Source organism: Borostomias antarcticus, assembly GCF_949987555.1.
Source record: "Borostomias antarcticus genome assembly, chromosome: 21".
NCBI lineage: Eukaryota > Metazoa > Chordata > Actinopteri > Stomiiformes > Stomiidae > Borostomias > Borostomias antarcticus.
Genome location: NC_140254.1, coordinates 15,359,122 through 15,381,583, shown reverse-complemented (window position 1 = coordinate 15,381,583; position 22,462 = coordinate 15,359,122). Strand labels below are relative to the sequence as shown.

Here is a 22,462-nt window from a genome sequence, read left to right as displayed (position 1 = left end):
GTTCCTCCTCGCCAGTAGAGGTCACAGAACATCACTGTGCGCTTGGAGCCAACGTCGAATGAGTCCAAGAAAAGCCCACTCTCTGAAATTCTCCGGAAGACTATCGGAGAATACCGAATAGCTGTCTTGAGTTGAAATATCAAAGCAACACGCGCGTAACGCCATAGGCTATCTGATTATATACTACTGTTGTAAAGCACCTGGCACTGGCATTAACTGGAGTACTTTATTTATCGAGAAACAAAATTCGTCTGACAGCTATGGAACACTCAACGCTTGAACACAGTTATCAACCACTAGTTTCATTAGGAGGACCGTTTTCCCCAGAAGCGCGTGATACCAGTGGATGATTCAGCTGGGTGAAGTGCGCGCTTGATCCAGAGGATAATGATTTTTATTAGTGATTAACTGTCAGATCATTTGAAATGCCTACAGTCAGATGCATGTCTGCTGGCCGCAGAAGTTTCCTTCAATGGCACAGCGGGGGTCTCCTTGTTTTATTGCTTGTCTTCGCGTCCATTGCGTCACGAAGTGTCTCTGCGAACCATGGGATTTCGAGCAACGGAACATCTCGAAATCTATCTTTCTCTGTTCATCATAAAAAGGCCTTCCCTGTTTTGTCAGTCAACTACGATCACGTACGCAAACCATTTGAAATTTCGCTATGGATCCTTCTCGCCTTATTGATGAAACTTGGTGAGTGTGTCCCCATTTGTATTCAGAGTGCATGTGTTGGAATTTGAAATATTGAATTGGGCGTCAGGACATGCCCACTTACACATTGATTTGATTTATGTTCTATATGGTCAAAACAGACCACCGGGGTTGTTTTCTCACTCATAAAATACGTCCGTACGTTCTGCAAGATTAGTGTTATTAGAGTTTAGAGAGTAAACAAGGCATGATTTGGCAAATGATTGGGACAAACAGGAGAAGAGAGCAGTTAATGTGACATACTAAGGGAGGAGGAACATGCATGTCTCTCCTGTGTCTGCACTCTGGCTCCTTACACAACTATTATAGGTGGATTGAATTTCCTGCACATACAATGCCTCATAACACTGAGATCTACTGCACAATGGCAGTGTGGGAAAACAGACATGGCGATTGGCCCTAGATATCACTGATGGTCCATCATTGAGACCATAAGCGAAGCTCATGTGGTCTTATCTAGTTCTCCAGCTGCTCTCTGCAGGGCCAGCCTGGCTTCCTGTCCTACTTCTGTTTGTGTGATAACAACTAAGAAATAGTGGGTGTGGTGAGGCTGATGCATGACAGTATTTAAGTTCCAAATAATCCAGAAGTGTTAGCAAATTACCAATATTCCAGTTAATTACAGTAGCCTACAGTTACATTTGAGTCTTGTCTTTTTCTGTACTGTAGTGAAGGTGTATCTGTGCCCATAGACATGGTGCTGTATGTACAGTGTTTCAAGATGACGCAGCATCTGCAGTTCAAAAATAGCTGCTAGAAAAACAACAAGGCCATGCTTAAGACTCAACCTAGAATTGTCCACAGAACAGAAGACATGTCCTCTTGTCAGGTCACCCAAAACCATATGCACCTGCAGAAGTCCAAGAGGGTTGAGCAGGTGTCTGAAATAACAAAGCAATCAGATGGCAAGATTAGGCTGTCAAATGCCCTCCGATCTCCACCTATATGGGGTAGGACCGGATCTGAAGCCAGCTGAGGACTCGTCCGCTTGTCTCCTCCCTCCCAGGGTTCCATGTGATCCCACGTCTGTCCAACGTGGTGCCAGAGAGCTGCCTGCTGATCGTGGTGGGCCTGCTGATCGGGGGGCTCATCAAGGCCATCGGAGGGAAGGCTCCTGTCCTGGACTCGGAGCTCTTCTTCCTCTACCTGCTTCCTCCCATCATCCTGGACGCGGGCTACTTCCTGCCCATCCGGCCCTTCACAGAGAACATGGGGACCATCCTGGTGTTCGCCGTGGCGGGCACCCTGTGGAACACCTTCTTCACGGGGGGCATGATGTACGCCGTGTGCCAGCTGGAGGGCTCGCTGCTGGCCGGCGTGGATCTGCTGTCCTGCCTGCTCTTCGGCTCCATCGTGTCAGCCGTGGACCCGGTGGCCGTGCTGGCCGTGTTCGAGGAGATCCAGATCAACGAGCTGCTGTACATCCTGGTGTTCGGGGAGTCCCTCCTCAACGATGCCGTCACCGTGGTGAGTGATCGCTGGAAACATCAGCAGGCAGTGATGTCAGAGATCATTATATCATGATATGAAGTTGACGTCTTGCTGATGGTGATTGCTTGCTGACTTTGATTTCTGGTTTTAGGTTTATTATTTGACAACACTGTTAGGTTTCCAAGACACAGATTATCTGTAGCGCTCAGAAGACCATCACTTTGCTTTTTGCTCCCGGAGTGTGCTTAGTCAATGTCTAGACACATGGCACTGTCCTCCCCACTAAGGTCAATTCAGAGACCCATGGCTGACTCTACCAGTTACGCCTTTTAACAGGCAGCCAGTGTTCTCAGTCACCAGAGCCATTATTTTCCTTCTCACATCGATTCTCCTTAAACATGACAGTGTACTTCTTGCTGAGCCAGCGGCAGAGGCCATGGAGATTAAATCTTTCTCTGTCTCACACTGTATCTTATTAACACATTTCAATGGATGTTTAGTGTCTTTTTTGACACTTCTGGCATGTGTACTTTTAACTCTACCCAGGAGGCTATTCATGGTCAAACTGTATGACTCTTCACTGTGAAATGTCAACCTCCCAGAAAAAGACAGATGGCAGTTTAATGAAGCTGAAAAGTAAAGAGGGCTCATTTACTGGCTGTGATAGTGGACCCATTGTGCCAAATACTGAGGAGTAACTTAAAGCAGCTGCTAGGTAATATCTGGGGCTTGACTGATAAAGGATAGTACAGTACTCTGGATCTATTTACAGTGTTGCTTACATACTATACACGGCACAATCAGGGGCATTCATACTATTGTAACCGGATACAGTAACTGGATACATCAGTATACAGTAGGTGTTGTGTAACAGTGCGTAGCTAACTGCCCTGCTGCCCTACCATTCAGGTCCTCTACCACCTGTTTAAGGAGTTTGCCTACGTGGGGTCTGTGACCGTGGTTGACGCCATCCTGGGGGTGGTGTGCTTCTTTGTGGTGTCTCTGGGAGGGGTCCTGGTGGGGGCCGTCTACGGCCTGCTGGCAGCCTTCACCTCCCGCTTCACCTCGCACACGCGGGTCATCGAGCCCCTCTTCGTCTTCCTCTACAGCTACATGGCCTACCTCTCGGCCGAGGTCTTCCACCTCTCTGGCATCATGTCGTAAGTGGGAACAAGTCTCAGATTACATCCTGCTAGAGTCTGGAGTAGAAGTTACATTTCATTAGCAGATGCTTTTATCCTTACAATAATTGCATTGTCTCCATGCAGTGCGCTTCCACCCTTATTCATTTATGGATCACTGAGCAGCTATTTTTGTGAAGGGAACAGCTGAGGCTTGTTCGTGTCTCAAAGTAATAGCCCATTAGGATCTGTTGTAGACTATCAGGTTACTAGGGTATGATTTGAGCCATAGCGGTAGTGAATGTGAACTTATTCCTACAGGTTGATAGCATGTGGGGTGACTATGAGGCCCTATCTGGAGGCCAACATATCCCACAAATCCTACACTACCATCAAGTACTTCCTGAAGATGTGGAGCAACGTCAGCGAGATGCTCATCTTCATCTTCCTGGGCGTGTCCACGGTGGCTGGCCCGCACGCCTGGAACTGGACCTTCGTCATTCTCACCGTCTTCCTCTGCCTGGTGTCACGGGTCATGGGTCAGTAGTACAACACACAGCTTGTACTGTGTCTCTTTTTAGTAAGTGAACACAGTGGCTGTATCTCTGTTTGTGTTATTGCAAGGCACGAGTGACTATGATTGTGAATGGACCTATCATGACTTGTATTTCAATTTTGTGTGTTTGTATTTCAGGAGTGGTGGGTCTAACCTTCATCATAAACAAGTTCCGTATAGTAAAGTTGACCAAGAAGGACCAGTTCATTGTGGCCTACGGTGGCCTGCGAGGGGCAATTGCCTTTTCCCTAGGGTACCTACTGACCAATCACAAGATGAGGAACATGTTCCTCACAGCCATCATCACCGTCATCTTCTTCACGGTCTTTGTTCAGGTCAGATGGTGTTATCTCAAAGTGTGTGTTTGGGTTTATGTGTGTGTATTATCAGTCATTACGTGCGCCACTGCGAGGCATGTAAGTAGGGTGTTCACTGCTGTCTGTGTGTGGTTATGTGGGTGGGTATGTGGCTGGATGGCTCCTTTGCACCATTGCTCGAAAACAAATAATCCTATGATGTTCATACTTGGTACAAATATTCACCCTGGACCTGATTAGATTTTGGAGTGGATCAAAATTATGGGACAGATCCACAAATTATTTTTCTCTTTCTTAATGAATGTATAGGAGTTATTAATTTAGCATAGGAGTTATTCCTTTTGACCGACTACCAGAGGGCGACGACTACCTCTCTCCATGCTTGATTTGACGTTCAGCTCCTCGTGACCATTTTGAAAAAGTCGGCTTTTGACTGCAGTACCTTCAGAAGCGTGCAATCGACAAACATGTTCAGTGGATTTTACACCCATACGTTGCAGCTTGGTTCCAGGTTTAAAACTCTTAAGGGTTTTCTGGAACGTCAGTGAAGTGAATGTAGGCGAAATTCACTTCCTGATTGGAAGCAAAAACCAAGGGGGCGGTCACTTGCGCTCTCAGGCGAGTGCAGTCTAGTTGCATGAACTCTCCTTGGTCTGTTTTCAGGGCATGACGATTAGGCCTCTGGTCGACTTGCTGGCAGTGAAGAAGAAGAAGGAAAGCAAGCGCTCCATCAATGAGGAGATCCACACACAGGTGACCACTAGTGTGCTGTAGAATGCATGACCACTAGTGTGCTGTAGAATGCATGACCACTAGTGTACTGCATGGTTGTTATTGAATAAATGGTTTTGTAAACATTCCTGATTTATTTCTCTTAGTTCCTGGACCAACTCCTGACAGGCATTGAGGGTGTTTGTGGTCACTATGGACATCATCACTGGAAGGACAAGTATGTGCCTTCTCAGGCTATTATTACATGACAAGCACATTGTATGCTTGTGGTTGACTAGCGTTGTGAGACCATCCTGATCTCGTGAGCTCACATTCTATTTCTCTCCGCAGATCTGTCTGGACTTCTCCCTATCTAGAACAATTTCCAGAGCATTGCATTTGCAACCAGGCCAATCAGGGACTGCGTTCTAAGTGCTCTTCTGCCCACAGTGGGGACACAGCCCCTGATTTGGTCCCGTAGGTGATGACGTGAAATACAGGCCGTCAGCAAAATAGTAAGCTAATGGTGTCTCTCAAAGCAACGAGTGTCAATGTTGCGTTAGTAGAATAAACTCAGCCATAAGTGCAGTTATTGTAGAAATAGACTCAATACCAACAATTTAAACAAGGACAACAGTATGCACTAGCAGAGTTTCTCGGTGGAAGGAGTTTCGGTCAAGTCAAGTATTCCCGCACATTGAAATCATTCTAGATAGGGGGAAGGCCACACTGATCTGCAGAGAGAAACGGAATGTGAGCTCACGAGGCCAGTGGTTGACTGGCGTGTGTTGTGCAGGTCTAAAGCGGCTATGTTGCGCCCCCCCCCCCCCCCCCCCCCCCCGTCATTTCCCACCATTACCAGGCTCAACCGCTTCAACAAGACCTATGTGAAGAAGTGGCTGATCGTTGGCGAGCGCTCCATGGAGCCGCAGCTCATCTCCTTCTACAACAAGATGGAGCTGAAGCAGGCCATGATGCTGGTGGAGAGCGGCAGCTCGGCCAACCTGCCCGCCTACCGCTCTGCTGTCTCCATGCAGTGAGTCGTCCTCCAGTAGACCCCAGCCGAGCGGCAGATGAAACACACGGAGAAAATAACCAGAATGATCCTTATCCACTCCTATCCCATTGCGGGGCCACTTAAAGCCTGGTTTATTTGGAGGGATCGAGTGCATAGTATAGTAAGGATGGGGGAAATGAGCATGTCACGCTATAACTTTGCAAACTCTTGTCTGGCCAGAAACATCCAGCCCAGAGGGCAGGGCGGCAGTCAGGCGCGGCCACGCATCTCCAAGGACCGCGAGGACGAGATCAGGAAGATCCTGAGGGCCAACCTGCAGAGGACCAGGCAGAGGGTGAGGGGGGCCACAGGGGAAAGTTGAGAAGAGGCGTTACTGAACGACTTTGGGCCATCTGTCTCAGATAAACAGACGGGCATCGGCTTCACTGGCTCTGCTAGAGGTTTTATTACAGCTGCTAAGATATGTTAACAACTTGGCCCCACCCATCTCTCTCTCTCTCCCTCTTTCTCTCTCTCCCTCCTCAGCTGCGCTCCTATAGCAGACACACTCTGGTTGCCGATCCGTTTGAGGACAACGTGTCTGAAGTTCGTCTACGGAGGCAGAGGGTGGAGCTGGAGAGGAGGGTGAGTGTGAGCTAGAACGTTTCCAACGAGCGTTGGCCAAAAGCCACGACACCAAGACTTCAGAGTGTCCCCTGGCTGCTATAGCAAAGTATACTGGACACGTTTAACCATGGTCTTTTATACATGGTCTTTAATCTCAATGCAGATGAGTCACTACCTCACTGTCCCAGCCAAGCAAGAGACACCCATCAGGAGGAGGGTCCGCTTTGAATCAGGTAAGTCACACACCTGTTCCCCTGACCCCAGGCTGACCTCAACCCAGGCTGACCTCTATCTTGTGATTTAATGCCCTTTTTAATCTCTTTGTAGCTGTAACTCCTTGTTATTATGAATACCAAGGGTACAGTATGAGCATGGGAAGTTGGTATTTTGCTGATGTGTTATCGAGTGTTAATGTAGTTATTTCCTGCGTCCTCCAGACACCCAGATATTCAGCAGTGTCCCCAGTGTGCACGTGGACCAGGCGTCCTCCTGCTCTACTGATGCTGTGAGCCTGCTGGACGAGTCAAACCAGAAGGCCAGTCAGAACTGGAACAAGAACCAGAACCAGGACGGTGCCAAGTCAATACTGAGAGCTAAAGGGGTCAACAGCCAGAGAGAGCTGGACCATCAGAAGATGGCCCGCTGTCTCAGTGACCCTGGTCCAAATAAGGACGAGGAAGAGGAGGATGAACTCTGACCTGTTCCTGTCATTATGATGAAACGTGAAGTAGGCCGCACTGTTGGGAGTGTCAAAAGTGCTGAGTATCTGCACTCATTTTAATGAAATAGTGATATCTCGAACTTCATCAACATTGTTTTAATGAAATTTAGCATGTGTATCTGTGCCATTAATATTGTTCAGTCACATTTACTTAATTGTTGATAGGAAACAATGTGGATGGTTTGCCAGTGGTTCACATTCCGTATCATTATTTCTCAAGCCAAATTTTATTTGGATATCACAAACACATGAATCATTTTTATATTCCGTGCTATATTCAACACTTCCTGTTGTCTTAAGCTTTGCACTTGACTGTCTTTCACACTGCATGAATGATACATGTTTTCTCAGGGACTGCAACACTGGTTAACATACTGACTGCAGTAAGATAATATTTTGTACTGCTATCCATAAGTGCACATGCAGTTTACAGTATTGTATCTTTCAATATTGCTAGTGAGTTTTAACTGGCAGCTAATGCAAGTATATCCCAAAATGTGTGCACATATCAAAGGAATCACTCCTATCATGCCTCTTCTCCACTGTTTCGGGGGTGGATCTACACCTATGCCATTGCTGCCCAAATATATGTTGCCTTGCAATTAATGTTTGTATTGTAAAAAAAGAAAAGTGTGCCATGTTCAATAGTTTTTGGTATAAAACAGAGTATTGTATTTGAGACTGATGTGCAATTTGTATTGAAAAATAAAGCTTTACAGAATATCTGAAATTACCTTACATATTATATTTGTAAATTATAGTTACCATGTAGATTTGTCCTTTCAAACTGTGTGATAATTGTACTCTATAATCTCTCCTCCAGACACTAGTGTCCATATAGTGTTAATGGTGGTGCTATGTGATTTGAGACTTGAGCGTCTCCCTTGGGTCTCTTTGACATGGAAATGACTGAATAACAGGGATGTAAAATCCCCAACATGCCAACCGTCTCTGTGTGTGTGTGTATGTACAGTATGTGTGTTTGTTTGTGACATCTATGACAACATGGGAACAACCATTGATATGCGCCCTACCTGGCAGTGGCTGAGGCAAACCAGTTCAGAGCTGTAAGGAGGAACACTACTAACAGGCATGATGGACTTCAATGGAAAATGGCAAATCCATGCTCAGGAAAACCACGAGGACTTCCTCAGAGAAATGGGTGAGAGCATTAGAACTCAAGTTGATATTTCTGAGCACATTGCAATGATGGTGTCTTTGCTGAAAGATAACCATGTGCAATGTGGTTGTGTCTCAGCTGTACCAGAGATGTTAGTGAAGATGATGAAAGATTTGAAGCCAGTAACGGTGATAGAGCAGGATGGAGAAGACTTCACCATCAAGATCCAGACTTCCATTCGCACTCTGACCAACTCGTTCAGTGTCGGCAAAGAGGCGGAAATTACCACCCTGGATGGGATGAAGCTCAAGGTGATTTTATCAATTTTTGACAACTGCTGATTGTGTTTACATGTATGTAGAGATATTACATACATGTAAACTATAGCTTTTCTCAGAACAAATAGTGGTGAGCACATGCTTAGTATGAGATTCCCAAATGACTGTTCCCTGAAGAATGGGTGTGGATGAATGATTCTCAGTGCACTGCTAGACTGGAGGCTGGGAAGCTGATCTGTGACACAGAGAAATTCAGCCACATACGTGAAATCCAAGGGGAGGAGATGGTTGAGGTAGGAAGTCGGAATTCAGTTAATGATTGATATTCTGTCTTTCTGATTGCTTCAATTTCCTCTAAAATATGAAATGATAACATGCCTGATAACCTCCCTTAAAGACATAATTTCCAGCTCAAATTCCTTATGTCTCCATATGTTCATGTGTCTGCTTTTCACCCTCTCCTCCAGACTCTCACTGCTGGCTCCACAACCATGACCAGGAAAAGCAAGAGAATATAGCAGCCAATCTCACAAGCCACTTGATCACTCATTGCAATACTATACTACATGTTCTTATTATATAGTACAATCTGAAATCCATTCAATTAAAATAAAATAAAACTGAACGAATTCACCAATTGTATTGTACAAATAATTGTATATATTTTAACCAAAATCCTCACATTTTTAATTCATAATAATTGTAATCATTCTTTTCAGGTCGGTCTGCAGGAGGCACAACTTCAAAAAACAACAACTTTACTGCACCTTCAAGGGATGCAATTTATACGGAAGAGCATTGAAGAGCATTCTCTTAAATGAAGAAATTCTGACTTTTTTCTCAGAAGTTATTTCTGACTTTTTTTTCCAGAAATTCTGACTTTAAAGTCAGAAATTCTGACTTTAAAGTCAGAAATTCTGACTTTAAACTCAGAAGCTTAAAAAAATAATACACTCAGTTGTTGGCCCGAATGCTCTTCCGTAAATTTAACTGACAGTAGATGGCGCTGCGCTGTTCGCCAACCCCTGACTGCGCCTGCGCAATATATCTTCCACGTCCCTGAAATTCCATTTAGCCAAACTACTAGCTAGCTAGGCATAGGTAGCTAACGTTAACTGAAATATTAACTTGCTTTCAGGGCGGGTGTAACAATGGCTAGGTATTTGAGGCCCCCAAATACATCTCTTTTTGTAAGAAATATTTCCGATGAGTCCAGGTGAGTCAACACCAACACGTCTCAAACATACCAGCTAACGTTAGCTAGCTAGCTAGCACTAACATAAACAAACATGCCTATCTAACGTTAGCTATAAAAGCTAGCTAGTTAGCACTAAACAAACCATTTCGGACCGTGATATGCGATCTGACCTTGCTGAATAGAATAGCGTTAGAATAGAATGATATCGAATCGAGTGGCAGAACGCACTGTTGAGTGGTCATGTCTCCTCGTGCTTACTGAGCTAGCATGTTTAGCTAGCAGTTGGCCCAGTGCGCATTCTTTTCTCCTGTTCCACCTCTCACCATTCTGACCCGCCCACGGACAGTGGTACCAGTGGAACAGGCCAAAGGGCATTCACTTTGCCGGTTTGGGCCAAGGGTCAACAAGATCCGCCTACAAATTTGAGCCATCTTGCCAATAATTGTGGATCTCTAGTTACATGTAAGGTAATTGTATAGGTGGTTGAATCATCATTCCTCTGAAGCTAGATACGTTAGCAGGTGTACACTACAGTGCTGACTGCTGAAGTTCTATAACCATCTCTACAGATATCACTTATGGTCTAACTAAGGCTTTTCCTCCTGGTCATTGAAGTAAAACTTGTATTTACGGTATTCAGGCCTGAGGATTTGCGCCGTGAGTTTGGTCGCTATGGGCCAATAATAGATGTCTACATTCCACTTGACTTCTTTTCTCGTCGACCAAGAGGATTTGCATACATTCAATATCCTTTCCCTCCAGAAGTGAGAATTAATTAACCATTGCTTTTTCTGTAACCTTGTTCTGAATGTAGTTTTAAATGTGTTTTTTAGTTCAATATGATTGTTATATTGTGTTGCAATACTAGTCAAGTACATTTTTATATCTAACTTAAATTTCTCTATTGTTGCTCCAGACAAGGTAAAGGTGTCCAGTTGTGGAGGCCGCCACAAAGAGACTAACAAATTCCCATATAGATTAGATGTAAAGACAAGCCTCACACACCGTCAGGATGCAAGAAACAGAGAAAGGGACAGGGTGGAAAGAAAGAGAATTTAAAGCTTGAAGAGACAAAACAGAAAAGAGGGGACGGAGTCCAGGCTCGGATATGTCGTCAAAAGAGAGTGGAAAAGGAGAGAGATTAAAGGGAAAAGACATGCAGGAAACCCAAGGTCTTCTGGGAGGCGTATAAAGAGCTTAAAGATCAAGACCAAGGTCAAAGTCAAGCATGTTTAAGATCAAGATGAAGGTCAAAGTCAAGCATGTTTAAGGTAACAAGCTGGAATTTATATATACAGTATCCTCCCAAAAATGAATCCACCGAATTGTCAAGAAAATAATCAACTGTAGCCGATATGTAAAATCTATCTATTTTGATTATTAATTACAAGATCGATCCGTTATGCAGTTCGAAGTTTAAGCTGTTTTTCTCACTAGAGATCAAATTGGTGGCATTTTATAAAAACATTTTTCTTCTTTCATCTCCTGAAAAATCTTATTTGTAAACTACTAATGTTCCTGACAACATACGTTTTTCAGATTTCGCTGTTAAATAATGCACAAGTGTCAAGAGCCGCAATGTATACACATGTAAGGTATGTGACCTCAAAAGACTACAGGTAAGAGCCTTAACAGATCAGCATGTTTGAAGACGTGCGGGATGCAGAGGACGCCCTTCACAACCTCGACAGGAAGTGGGTGTGTGGCCGACAGATCGAAATCCAGTTTGCGCAGGGAGACAGAAAGAGTAAGGTTTCACTGATGATAATCTGCCTTAAGAAAATGACAAGAGTTAACAAAAATGAGTAATGGATTGTCCCTATTATATGAACTTATCTTCTTAGTCCGTGGACCAGACCAGATATCACTACCATCTGAGTGGGCAAAACCTTACCTATACTAAATTGTTTATAGGGTCAATATAAGTAAATTAATTATGATAGACTTTCCACATTACTGTATAACATGTTATTTTCCCCTATCACAGCGCAGGTACAGATCCTGGAGGGGGGGCTGGAGGGGACGTGTCCTCTCCAACTTATGAAAAACATGAAGTTGTCCCCATCAATATAAATTAGTAGTAATATTTAGTGTTCATTTAGTATTATTTGTTAATATAATATGTCACATATTTCACTGCACTGCTCGTCAGTAACTTCCCCCCTCACTTGCCTACACTGTGTTCGATCCCAGGTCCTCTGATTTGTCAACGCATTTGACAACCTTACAAAACACCGCTTTACATTATGCTGATACTCATCCAAGTGCTCCTGTACATCTTTCGCAGTCCAACGTGCTGTGGGCTTGCTCTTGAATATGTACGCTAAGCTGAAGTCTGGGCAATTCCTAATAAACGTCACGGCCACCTCACTGTTGATGCATCCCAGGGAGAGGATATAATGAAAGAAAGATGATTTCTAAGGAAGGCACGTTCCCGGTTTTGAACAACAGAAGTCCATACTTTAAGAGGGGATAACTCCTAATAAGCTGACAGCAAGGTCTATCATATCGAAACAGAATCTAGGGATGTATAGGAATTTAAAAAATCACAACTAGAATTTGCCTTCCCAGATGGTACCGATACGTTAAATCTTGGGTCTGGGCCCATGGACTATGTTTTTTGGGGGGACGTTCTGTCTTCTTTACCCAAACCTTATTTTTCAATCACAGCTCCCAACCAAATGAAGGTGAAGGAGAGATCTCCACGCAGCTCCTCCCGAAACAACGACGATCGGGACAGCCGTCGCAGACGCTCTCGCAGCCGCAGCTATGACAGACGCAGGTCGCGCAGCCCCTCCTACGGGCGCCGGCCCAGGCGCTCCGAGAGCCCCAGAGAGTAAGGGATCCTGTTCTGACAATACTGCACAATACAGCACAAAGCTGTGCTTCCATGGGTTGAATTCTTAGGGGTGTTCGTATCTTGTCTTCCAGCTCCCGTGGAAGGATGTACGGTAGAGTGAGGAGCAGGAGTCGGGAGAACGAGAGGTGAGCTGCTAGATAGCCTGAGTCTGAGCCAGCGTATCAGCATAACGGAGTCTGAGCCAGCGTATCAGCCCCCAGCATGGTTCCTTTTCACTTACTGGGTCACAGCGTGCCTTCTTTCTACAAAAGACTTGTTTGAATGTCTTTTACAGTTCTCCCTATAAACAAGTGAGATCTGCTCACGAGAGCACAAACCTCCTCAGTGTGACCATCAAACCTCTAGCATGCTCCTCACAGCTGCTCCGTCTCCGTCTCCTCCCAGATCCAGGCCCCGGCCACGGAGGGAGTCCAGGGGGAAATCTCCTTCCCGCTCCAAGTCCATGAGCCCGCGGGACGGCGACCTGCACCCAGCCTCCAGCTCACATGAGCCCCAGGACCAGTCGCTGCGCCTCCGCTCCCCCTCGCGCTCCCGCTCCCGCTCCTTCTCGCGCTCCCGGTCTCGCTCCAGATCCTGGACAGGCCGCAAGTCAGGGGGACACTAGAGAAAGATGGCTCCTATAATAACCCATGGTCATCCAGATTCTAGGCCTAGAATCTTTTAAGATCTTGATCGTGGTTTGAGTTGGTTTGTTAAAAACATCTACCTTTTGTTTTTAATTAAGGATGACATAAGAGGACGATGCTAGCCTGTTGTTTAGCCTGTCTGGCCTGTGTGAGACAGAATGGTAGTATTTCAGTGTGTTTGAAGATTTTGTGGGTCTTGAGAATGTTTTGGTTTTGTTTGATAAATTCAAAAAGGCATTTATTGCATGACCTCCAGGAACACCAAAAGCATTTCGGTTAGCCTCTATTCAGCTTAAACAGATACATCACAAACCCCTTTGTTGCCTTGTACATACTGCATAATACAAACACGATCAGCCGCAACATTAAAACTGCTGACAAGTGAAGTGAATAACATTGATTACTATCTTTTTATAATGGCACCTGTCAAGGGGTGGGATATAGTGTATTAGGCAGCAAACAGTCAGTTCCTGAAGTTGAAGCAGGAAAAATTAGGGTCAAATTGTAATGGCTGGACGACTGGGTCAGAGCATCTCCAAAATGGCAGGCCTTGTTCCCTGTATGCAGTCAGTAACTACCAAAAGTAGTCCAAGGAAGGCCAACCGGTGAACCGGCGACAGGGTCATTGAAGCGCACGGGGAGCGAGGCTAGACCTCCCTAATTAACGCAATAGATGCTGGCCATGATAGACAGGAGTCAGAACAGTGCATCAGAGCTGTTTTTGCGGCATGAAGGGAACCTACACAATATCAGGCAGGTGGTTTTAATGTTGTGTCTGATCGGTGTATGTTGAGAGAAAACATTGGAAACAATTAACTATCTGATAGCGTCCGTTTTTCTTTTCAGTTATTTTGATGACCGTTTGATTTATGGCTTTCAAAGACTTTTTGTCCTGTGTCAATCTTGTGTTCCATTTGCATGGTTTCCCCCCCCTAGACAGCAGTGTCAGGAATGTAGTCTCCTCGAGTTCATTATACATATGATCAGTTATTTGTTCAACTGTATATCCATTGTATTATCTAGAAAAGTAATAAAAGCGTGAACTAGATTGTTGTCTTGTCTCCATCGTACTCATTGAGCTGGCATTTGACATGTAAAAACGGCTTTGTGTGTAGCTGAGGCATACTGAGTGACACATTCTTTACTGATCACATTTAACAGCGTTCCAAACTCACTGGGACAGAATGGGCCTGCATACATCACGAGTTACTAACCCTGTACAGCTGTAACCGGCCAAGGCCATTGATTTCCTGGAAATAGGATAGAAAGCATGGTAGCTGGGAGGAAGGGCTTATTGTGATTCAATCAGAGGGAGTCATCTGTGTGTGAAATCGGACATGACAGATTGATTGTGGTATAGAGAAAATGCATTGATCAACATGTAGTTGTGGAATAACTATTACTGTATGATGACACTGTTTCACAAATTTATGAAGAGCCGTTGGGAAGGACAAAAACCCAAATCCTCTTGTACAAAAAAGGGTGAAACCTTTTTATGAGGTTGTGACAAGTTTGATGTCCAAGAACAGGACAAGACTGTGTCATTGCCTAATAAATGGAACTTGGAGGTTAGGATATGCAGTTGTCGCTAGAGGTTGATCTCGATACAGTAGACATGGCTTTTGTTCAATTACAGTAGATTCTGGTCAGCGTATATACAGTACTATAGAGAACATCATACTTTGTTAAATGAGCATTATCCACTGATGTATGGGAATATGTTGAATGAGCACGGTATGGGAATATGACCGACTATTGAGCATGGTTTGGCCCATCTTTCAGTCATGTACAAAAAAATCGATCAGACAGCTGCAGCTAATTCAGAACACTGCTGCTCGAATCCTATAAGACTAAGAAAGTGGATCACCACTCCAGTTCTGAGGTCTTAACACTGTGTTCCTGTCTGTCAAAGAATTGACTTTAAACTACTGCTGTTGGTTCATAAAGCACTGAATGGTTTAGGGCCAAAATATTTTTCTGATCTGCTGCTACGTTATGAACCATCCAGACCTCTCAGGTCATCTGGCACAAGTCTGCTTTCTGTCCCCAGAGTTAAAACAAAACATGAAGCAGCATTCAGTTTTTATGCTCCACATATCTGCAACAATCTTCCAGAAAACTGCAGGTCTGCTGCAACTCACAGTTCTTTTAAATCAATACTGAAGACTTTTCTTTTTGCCGCTTTTAATTAGATCAAATAATTATTCATTCGTACACTGCACTGTAACTTTTCATTTTGTTTTAAATGTCCTTTCATAATGTTTTTTTGCATTTCGTTTTATATGACCTTTTATAATGTGTTTCTTGCACTTTGTCTTTATGCTTTTAATGTCTCATGTAAAGCACTTTGAATTGCCTTGTTGCTGAAATGTGCTGTACAAATAAACCTACCTTGCTTTACAAAAACAACTCAATATAGGATGAGGGTTAGGTTTGGGTCCCAGTACTGTCTCGTTTCGCTGTTATAGGATGACAAAGGACACAATTGACTAGTACAGAAAAGGTTAGCTTTGAGGGGACATTTATGGAGGAATTTCAAGCAGGTTGTCAACAAACATTGGGCAGAAAGTAGGGCTGGGCAATATATCGATATATAGATACTGCAATGAGACATCGTCAAGATATCGTCTCAAGATACTGTCTTAGATTTTGGATATTGTAATATGGCATGTGTTGTCTTTTCATTGTTTCAAAGGCTGCATTACAGTAAAGTGATGTAATTTGTAATAAATTTTTAATGTTATTGTTAATTAAAGAAACAGTCAAGATCATCTGATCTGTATCTCAAAAAACAATATTTGCGCTCAAATTAGTGTTACTGTTTGCACACACTCAGATAAGAAAGGCTACTAAAATGTGATCCATAATTTTTCTCTCTCATATATCGTGATATCAATATAGTCCAGACAGTGGAAAACATTGTGATATGCATTTTAGCTCATATTGCCCACAACTAGCAGAAAGTAAGAAATTGTGTTTAGGATGAAGGACTGTGTTAACCTGAGGCATGCAAAAATGTACTCACACAAACTGTGATTAATTTATGGAACTGAACATTAGAGGAAAGCTTTGTTGGAGGATGTTGAAAGTGTAAAGAACTGAAGAAGGCTAGAGAAACTCCCGAGAAGACAGTCTCACAAAGCAACCTGTGAAGAACCACAACCACCCCAGCAGTCAACCACTTTAAATGCCTCTGAAATCTATTGCAGTATATATTTAGTGGAACTGCAGGAACCCTGTTGTAGTTTAGGGACTGTAGGAACCCTGTGGTAGTTTAGGAACTGTAGGAACCCTGTGGTAGTTTAGGAACTGCAGGAACCCTGTGGTAGTACTGAGGGCTCAGAGGGCAAACCGCTGCACCAGCCCCCTGTGTTTTACAGCCAACCACACAGCTGCAGGGTAAATGGCAACAGATCACAGCATTGATTTATCTTGGCCGGCCGGCTATATGTTCTATGCCAACGGGCTTCATTATTTCAAGTTGTTAGTCAGCTGGGGAATGCAAATCGCCTGCAACAGAACTTTTACTGATAATTTTCTAGAAGAGGATAGACATTGACGATGTGCACAGGACTGCATCATACTGCATTGTTTTTGGTTTAAAGTGTCTTTACATTTACATATACTTTCCAAAATGAAAGGTAAGATCATTATTTTGATTTTTGGTGGTGAATTATAGTGCTTGTTTTTTTTTCTTACCGTAAATTGAGAAAACTAAGAGCTTTCCTGGCTACATTTACTGATGACCATTCAATCTGATTATTGTATAATGGTTATAGGGAATAATGATTACCATTATTCCTGATTATCAAGTTACATTGGAACATGAGGATATCAACTTTAATCCCACCACCACTACTTATTTTAAGTTATCTTTAATGCATTGTGTTTTTTCCCATTTTCCTTTTTTCTTTCTCCCCATCATTAAGAGCCTGAGTGAAAATGGGAGACTGGAACTTTCTTGGGGGCATTTTGGAGGAGGTGCATATCCATTCCACCATGGTGGGGAAGATATGGCTGACCATCCTGTTCATATTCCGGATGCTGGTGTTGGGCGTCGCCACGGAGGACATATGGAACGACGAGCAGTCCGACTTCATATGCAACACTGAGCAGCCTGGGTGCCGTAACGTGTGCTACGACCAGGCCTTCCCCATCTCTCTCATCCGCTACTGGGTCCTGCAGGTCATCTTCGTCTCCTCGCCCTCGCTGGTCTACATGGGCCACGCCATCTACCAGCTGCGGGCTCTGGAGAAGGAGCGGCGCTGTAAGAAGGTAGCCCTGCGGCGCGAGCTGGAGGCTGTGGACGCGGAGCTGGTGGACGTGCGGAGGCGTGTGGAGCGCGAGATAAGACAGCTGGAGCAGGGGAAGCTCAACAAGGCCCCGCTCAGAGGGTCCCTGCTCCGCACCTACGTGGCTCACATAGTCACCCGCTCTGTGATGGAGGTGGGCTTCATGATGGGCCAGTACCTCCTCTATGGCCACCACCTGGACGCTCTACATAAGTGTGACAGGGAGCCTTGCCCTAACGTGGTGGACTGCTTTGTGTCCAGACCCACAGAGAAAAGCGTCTTCATGATTTTCATGCAGGGCATCGCAGCCGTCTCCCTCTTCCTCAGCCTCCTGGAGATCATGCACCTAGGCTACAAGAAGCTAAAGAAGGGTATCCTGGACTACTTCCCACACCTCAAGGATGACCTGGATGACTGCTGTGTCAGCAAGTCAAAGAAGAACTCTATGGTGCAACAGGTTTACCTGGGCTCGTCCGCGGGCCACAAGGCAACTATTCCCACCACACCCAGTGAGTACACACTCCTGCTAGAGAAGCAGTTCAACGGCCCCACGTACCCCCTCCTCCACGCCTCCTCTGCTTTTGTTCCCATTCAGGGAGACCCTGGTGCTAAACCACGTTCCGACAGCCACAAGGACAGTAAGGTAGCAGTAGTGCCAAGCTCCATAGAGCACAACAGCAACTCCAACAACACAAGCAGCGAGACACGCTCTCCTCTTGTGGACAAGCTGGAAGAGCCAGAAGACGTTGGACGTCCTCTCCGCCACATCCATGACTTAGAGTCAGGGAGCTCTGAATTCCCACGGAAACCACGGAGGGTTAGCGCGCCGTGGAACTTCTCCACGGTGGTGGAGGGGAACTGCTCAGAGAGCGGAGACTCCTTCCCAGGGACCGTGAGCATGAAGCCTCGCTGCAGCTTTGTGGCCAGCCGGGTCAGGGCGTTCTCAAGGGCGGACCTCAAGAGACTGAGCAGGGCCCAGAGCCCGGACTCTGCAGGGGAGCTGAGCTCTGCGTCTCAGCACAGCCGCGACGGCGACAGCCCCGCTGCCTTCTCTCCCGACCGCAGAGTGTCATTGGCAAGTAGCGCCAGCAGCAGGCGAGCCCCAACCGACCTGCAGATCTAAGAGTTAGTTAAATAACTTGTTCTGCTTCACAGCACATTTAACAGATGAAGAACGTTTGCGAGGGTTGGTGAGGTCACATTTGTGAGGTAACATTACATTTGATTGAGGCCACAATGTGTTATCTTGTGTAAGGATGGGTCTGTGCCATAAGGCTGAAAGGTACGGCCATTCTCTTCATCTCCATTGCATGTTTTTATAGACAAGTTACTGCACCTAAGCCCTCTGGATAAATAACGTGCAGTGCAATGGAAAAACACAACCAGAAAATCAATAATCAAACTTCAGGCAGTAATTTGCTATTGCTGTATGTAGGCTGAGCTCTGAATCAATGACATTCATTGGATGTGCTCAGTATCTTGTCAATCATCACGCATTATAGCATGATTTCAATTACAATAAACTCAACCCCAGATAATTTGACCTATTTCTTCTTGTATTCAAGTGGCAAGTGGTCAAGTTGTGATAATATGCTCAGTACTAACACAAAATGGTTACAGTACATAATACTTCCAATTTGTTTTCTCTTTCAGATCTCGGTACTGCAGATGTCCTCCATCCTGAAAAAGCATTGATATCGTTTGGCCCAAAGATCATTTAAAATTGTATATTATGTATATTTCTGGTACTGAAACAGGTGTTATTTGTTGCGTTATATGCAAATGTATGTTATTTCTACTGTTTTATGAAACAGATTATGGTGATCTATCAATTAGTAATGTATTTTCTCAAGTAAATTACCCAAAATATGTTGATTTATAGAATTAATATGCAAAAATGATTTATTAATAAGAAAAATGTTGACCAATGTCACTGGTTAACAGTGTTACTTAACAGAAATCAGGACATTGGGGCTTAAATGAAGCAACCGATTAGGGCTCAAAAGAAGAGTTGGCATTAGTTGCTCAATGAGTTGACTTAAGACCATTACTTTAAATAAACTTACGGTGGGGATATATAAATAAATAAATATAAATAACCTTAAATGTGCTTGTTATATCCATGTCCAGCCTAATTTCATGAGAAAATAGTTGGTGCATAACTCTGAAAGGTTTTGAATTGTCTAGATGCAATGTCCCCGGTTCGATCCCAGCTCCCGGAGTGTGTCGAAGTGTCCTTGAGCAAGACACTGAACCCCAAAATCACTCACGTATGGCACGGTGGTATAGTACCTAATATTGTCACCTCACAGCAAGGTCTTGGTCCTTGGGCACCACTGACGAGGCTGCCCACTACTGCTGGCTGCCCCTGGAGGACGGCAGCTTGGATGGGTTAAATGCAAGGAACAATTTCCTCCGTCGACCGCTAAAAAGATGTGTCGTGTGCTACTGTGTTGCCGCTCACTCACGTGTCGTGTGTCCCACCGTGTGGCTCAAATAAAGACCCCCCCATGGGTCCAGAATTATGAATTAGAATTAAATATTTATATAACTTTGACTGTAGGTATCATCATGTGATTTATCCAGCCTATATTACCACTGTGACTCATTTGAAGGTCCATAACGTTTATAATGTTTATGATGTTTGATAAATATTTTGATACATTTTGATCATGTTTGAAATAATGCTAGAAATAATGTTTGAAAATGTTTTTTCTAATGGCTTTTTACTATTATTTTTTTTCCACTTTTCTTTGTGACCGCCTTTATTGTAATTATATGATTGCCTGCACCTATTATTTGGAGGGCAATGTATCCTGCTTAAAGCCTGGATGCATAAGAAAATTACAAGTAGGCTACCCTAACGAAGGTTGAGGCCGAAACATTGGTCTATTAAATATACTTTTGCATCGGAGCTGAGTGTGGCTACTCCTTATTTCCCGTAAGAGGTGTACTTGTGTAACAGAGTTAAATAGAGTTAAATTGGTTAAACTCACTCAGTATAAATACCGCCCACCCGCGCCATCGAATTGCTTGCTTTTCAATGGCATACTGTAGCTGGTTGCGGTGTTTATGAGTGGTGGTCACGTGTGTTAAATCAGTTCGTAAGTCAAGTTCGAACCCAATGTGGGGTCAAAGTGAGGGTGGAAGCTATATTGAAGCGCAACGCAGTGACACCTGTTAGCCGTGGTCTGAAACAATCTTTAGGTAAGTGGTACAAGTAACATCTACATGAATGCCAGAAGCCAAGGTTTCCCAGCAGAACATTTCCCAGAGCATCACACTATCAATGTTATTCACTTCATCTGTCAGTGTTTTTAATGTTGTGGCAGATTGGTGTACATCTTTACATTATTCTTTTTTTTAAACAAAGAACAATGCAACCCCTCGCACTGCAATGTTAGTCTGCTCTAAAATGTTACTCTGCTGCTCCATCCTCAGGCATTGGTTCATACTGTAGAAGCTGAAAAACAAAACAAAAAACTCACGGGCTTGCACCTAGAGGTGCTGAATGTACTGGGCACCATTTTGGACATAGCACAGTATGGAGATAAGAATTATTCCCTCACCCTATTCCTTAGTTCTTTGTTCTCCTCCATCAGCAGTTCACACTTCTGTTGTAGCTCTGTCAGTTCCAGGCGGAGTGTCTCTGCATCTGCTGTGTCTGGCCCAGGCACACCAAGGTGGTGCTTTATGAAGCTGTGGTTTGAGTGAAGGTTGAACAGCACTATAATGATACCCCAATTCATCACAGGCTGCTGTAAGGTAATCTAATTACCAGTGAATTCAAGTTGATGGCACCAAGCAAGAATTTGGCATGTATCTAGTGAATTGATCCATGAAACTATAGGCCTACATCCAAGTTCCCCTCTTTAGAATACTACACCAACAGCTGACCAATGCAATCACCAAGTCAAAAGGATACTCCAAAGCATTATCAGGTTTATCCGTCTCTTCGTAAAGTGCCACCAGTACTGGAAGAAGACATTTTTTAGTTATACAGGGCCAACAGTTAGTAACGTTAGTAAAACCATGCAACCAAATGAGTTACTTCCTGAAAAGAGACCTACCACTGGCGAGGCTGTCTAGAACACCAGCCTTTTCAAGGTATCTTCGAAATTGTTCTCGTTTGGATTCAGGACCCTTAAATAGGCGAGAAGTTCAGCTAACGTAACTGAACAGTTATAATTACTTCATTTTGTAATTTAGTGGAAGCTTCCTTAGTGTGAGCTGTGATGTGTCCAGTTCAGCTAGCTGGCTAGCTAGCTAACGTTAAATTGGCTGGCTGATGTTAGCTAGCTAGCTGAGACACATTCGGCTCTAAAAAGATTTAATTCTAGTACTTCACAGCACTGCTTCCGAGAATGACAGACGATGTTAGCTCCAAACAAAATGTAGAACGCAACAACAATAACAAAAACGTCAAAGACGAGCTGAGTGTCGACAAGCAGAACATCTTCTAACTTCGGTAATGGGTTGAGTAGCACTAGCTAATGTCAACGCCATGTATTAATAGAACGCATACTTACTTTGTAATGTGCCATTTTAGTGCGAGGAAATGCAAAATAGGAATTTAGCCAACTAACAATCTGCAACTGCACCCTGTTCACTCACGTTTCGTAGACACTACAGTTGCCATAACAACGAACAACACACATTTTGATTGGGGGAGGAATGTAGGGAATTCTCGAGAAAAATGGTCCAGCCTTGCAAGTCAAGAAAGTCGCTGTAGTTTGTCAAGGGAAACGTATTAAAAGAGGAGAAATCACTATAAGTCTGGCCGTGTTGGGAGCTGCGGCAATGCCAAAGGCAGTTCTGTAGGGCTGCGGGAGTTAACAGAGACGAGTAAAACATGTTTTAAATTGACAAACGTCATATGTGTATAGTCATTCA

General features: G+C 44.2%; 5 protein-coding genes across 6 annotated transcripts; 4 read left to right on the top strand and 1 right to left on the bottom strand.

Annotated features, from left to right (window-relative positions):
• Positions 1–443: 443 nt before the first annotated feature.
• Positions 444–7,171, top strand: LOC311322852 (Na(+)/H(+) exchanger beta-like; the record flags this gene model as incomplete). The annotated part of the gene is made up of 12 exons (XM_084454970.1): positions 444–696; positions 1,721–2,181; positions 3,055–3,305; positions 3,588–3,805; positions 3,961–4,157; positions 4,803–4,892; positions 5,018–5,088; positions 5,713–5,886; positions 6,088–6,202; positions 6,394–6,492; positions 6,638–6,707; positions 6,912–7,171. 12 exons carry the CDS (start codon positions 444–446, stop codon positions 7,169–7,171), a joined length of 2,259 nt encoding a protein of 752 aa, XP_084311096.1.
• Positions 7,172–8,290: 1,119 nt separating this feature from the next.
• fabp10b (fatty acid binding protein 10b, liver basic) lies at positions 8,291–9,111 on the top strand (the record flags this gene model as incomplete). The annotated part of the gene is made up of 4 exons (XM_084454969.1): positions 8,291–8,357; positions 8,454–8,626; positions 8,797–8,886; positions 9,061–9,111. The coding sequence occupies 4 exons, from the start codon at positions 8,291–8,293 to the stop codon at positions 9,109–9,111; spliced, it is 381 nt and encodes a 126-aa protein (XP_084311095.1).
• Positions 9,112–9,621: 510 nt separating this feature from the next.
• On the top strand, positions 9,622–14,325 carry srsf10b (serine and arginine rich splicing factor 10b). 2 transcript variants are annotated; one of them, XM_084455684.1, is made up of 6 exons: positions 9,622–9,809; positions 10,432–10,536; positions 11,435–11,538; positions 12,462–12,627; positions 12,723–12,776; positions 13,036–14,325. In XM_084455684.1, exons 1-6 carry the CDS (start codon positions 9,745–9,747, stop codon positions 13,253–13,255), a joined length of 714 nt encoding a protein of 237 aa, XP_084311810.1. In that variant the 5' UTR covers positions 9,622–9,744; the 3' UTR covers positions 13,256–14,325. The 2 variants fall into 2 exon arrangements, with proteins under 2 accessions (XP_084311810.1, XP_084311811.1); XM_084455685.1 differs by lacking the exons at positions 9,622–9,809; positions 10,432–10,536 and adding an exon at positions 10,570–11,062 and having other exon boundaries at positions 11,331–11,538.
• Positions 14,326–17,219: 2,894 nt separating this feature from the next.
• gja9b (gap junction protein alpha 9b) lies at positions 17,220–19,341 on the top strand (the record flags this gene model as incomplete). The annotated part of the gene is made up of 2 exons (XM_084455619.1): positions 17,220–18,694; positions 19,223–19,341. The coding sequence occupies one exon, from the start codon at positions 17,220–17,222 to the stop codon at positions 18,690–18,692; it is 1,473 nt and encodes a 490-aa protein (XP_084311745.1). The 3' UTR covers positions 18,693–18,694; positions 19,223–19,341.
• A 1,555-nt stretch (positions 19,342–20,896) lies between these two features.
• mycbp (MYC binding protein) lies at positions 20,897–22,179 on the bottom strand. Its single transcript, XM_084455784.1, has 5 exons — positions 22,099–22,179; positions 21,640–21,712; positions 21,495–21,543; positions 21,139–21,268; positions 20,897–21,032 (listed from the first exon to the last, which is right to left on the bottom strand). Exons 1-5 carry the CDS (start codon positions 22,111–22,113, stop codon positions 20,988–20,990), a joined length of 312 nt encoding a protein of 103 aa, XP_084311910.1. The 5' UTR covers positions 22,114–22,179; the 3' UTR covers positions 20,897–20,987.
• Positions 22,180–22,462: the final 283 nt, after the last annotated feature.

What these genes read in the sequence shown, in the direction of transcription:
- srsf10b (XM_084455684.1), top strand. Translation starts at nt 9,745, where the DNA reads ATGGCTAGGTATTTGAGGCCCCCAAATACATCTCTTTTTGTAAGAAAT. An exon ending in AGAGGATTTGCATACATTCA is followed by an intron (nt 10,537 to 11,434) that starts ATATCCTTTCCC and finishes ACAGATCAGCAT; the next exon opens with GTTTGAAGACGTGCGGGATG. An exon ending in TGCGCAGGGAGACAGAAAGA is followed by an intron (nt 11,539 to 12,461) that starts GTAAGGTTTCAC and finishes TTTCAATCACAG; the next exon opens with CTCCCAACCAAATGAAGGTG.
- mycbp (XM_084455784.1), bottom strand. An exon ending in TCTAGACAGCCTCGCCAGTG is followed by an intron (nt 21,544 to 21,639) that starts GTAGGTCTCTTT and finishes GTCTTCTTCCAG; the next exon opens with TACTGGTGGCACTTTACGAA. An exon ending in AAACCTGATAATGCTTTGGA is followed by an intron (nt 21,269 to 21,494) that starts GTATCCTTTTGA and finishes CTCAAACCACAG; the next exon opens with CTTCATAAAGCACCACCTTG.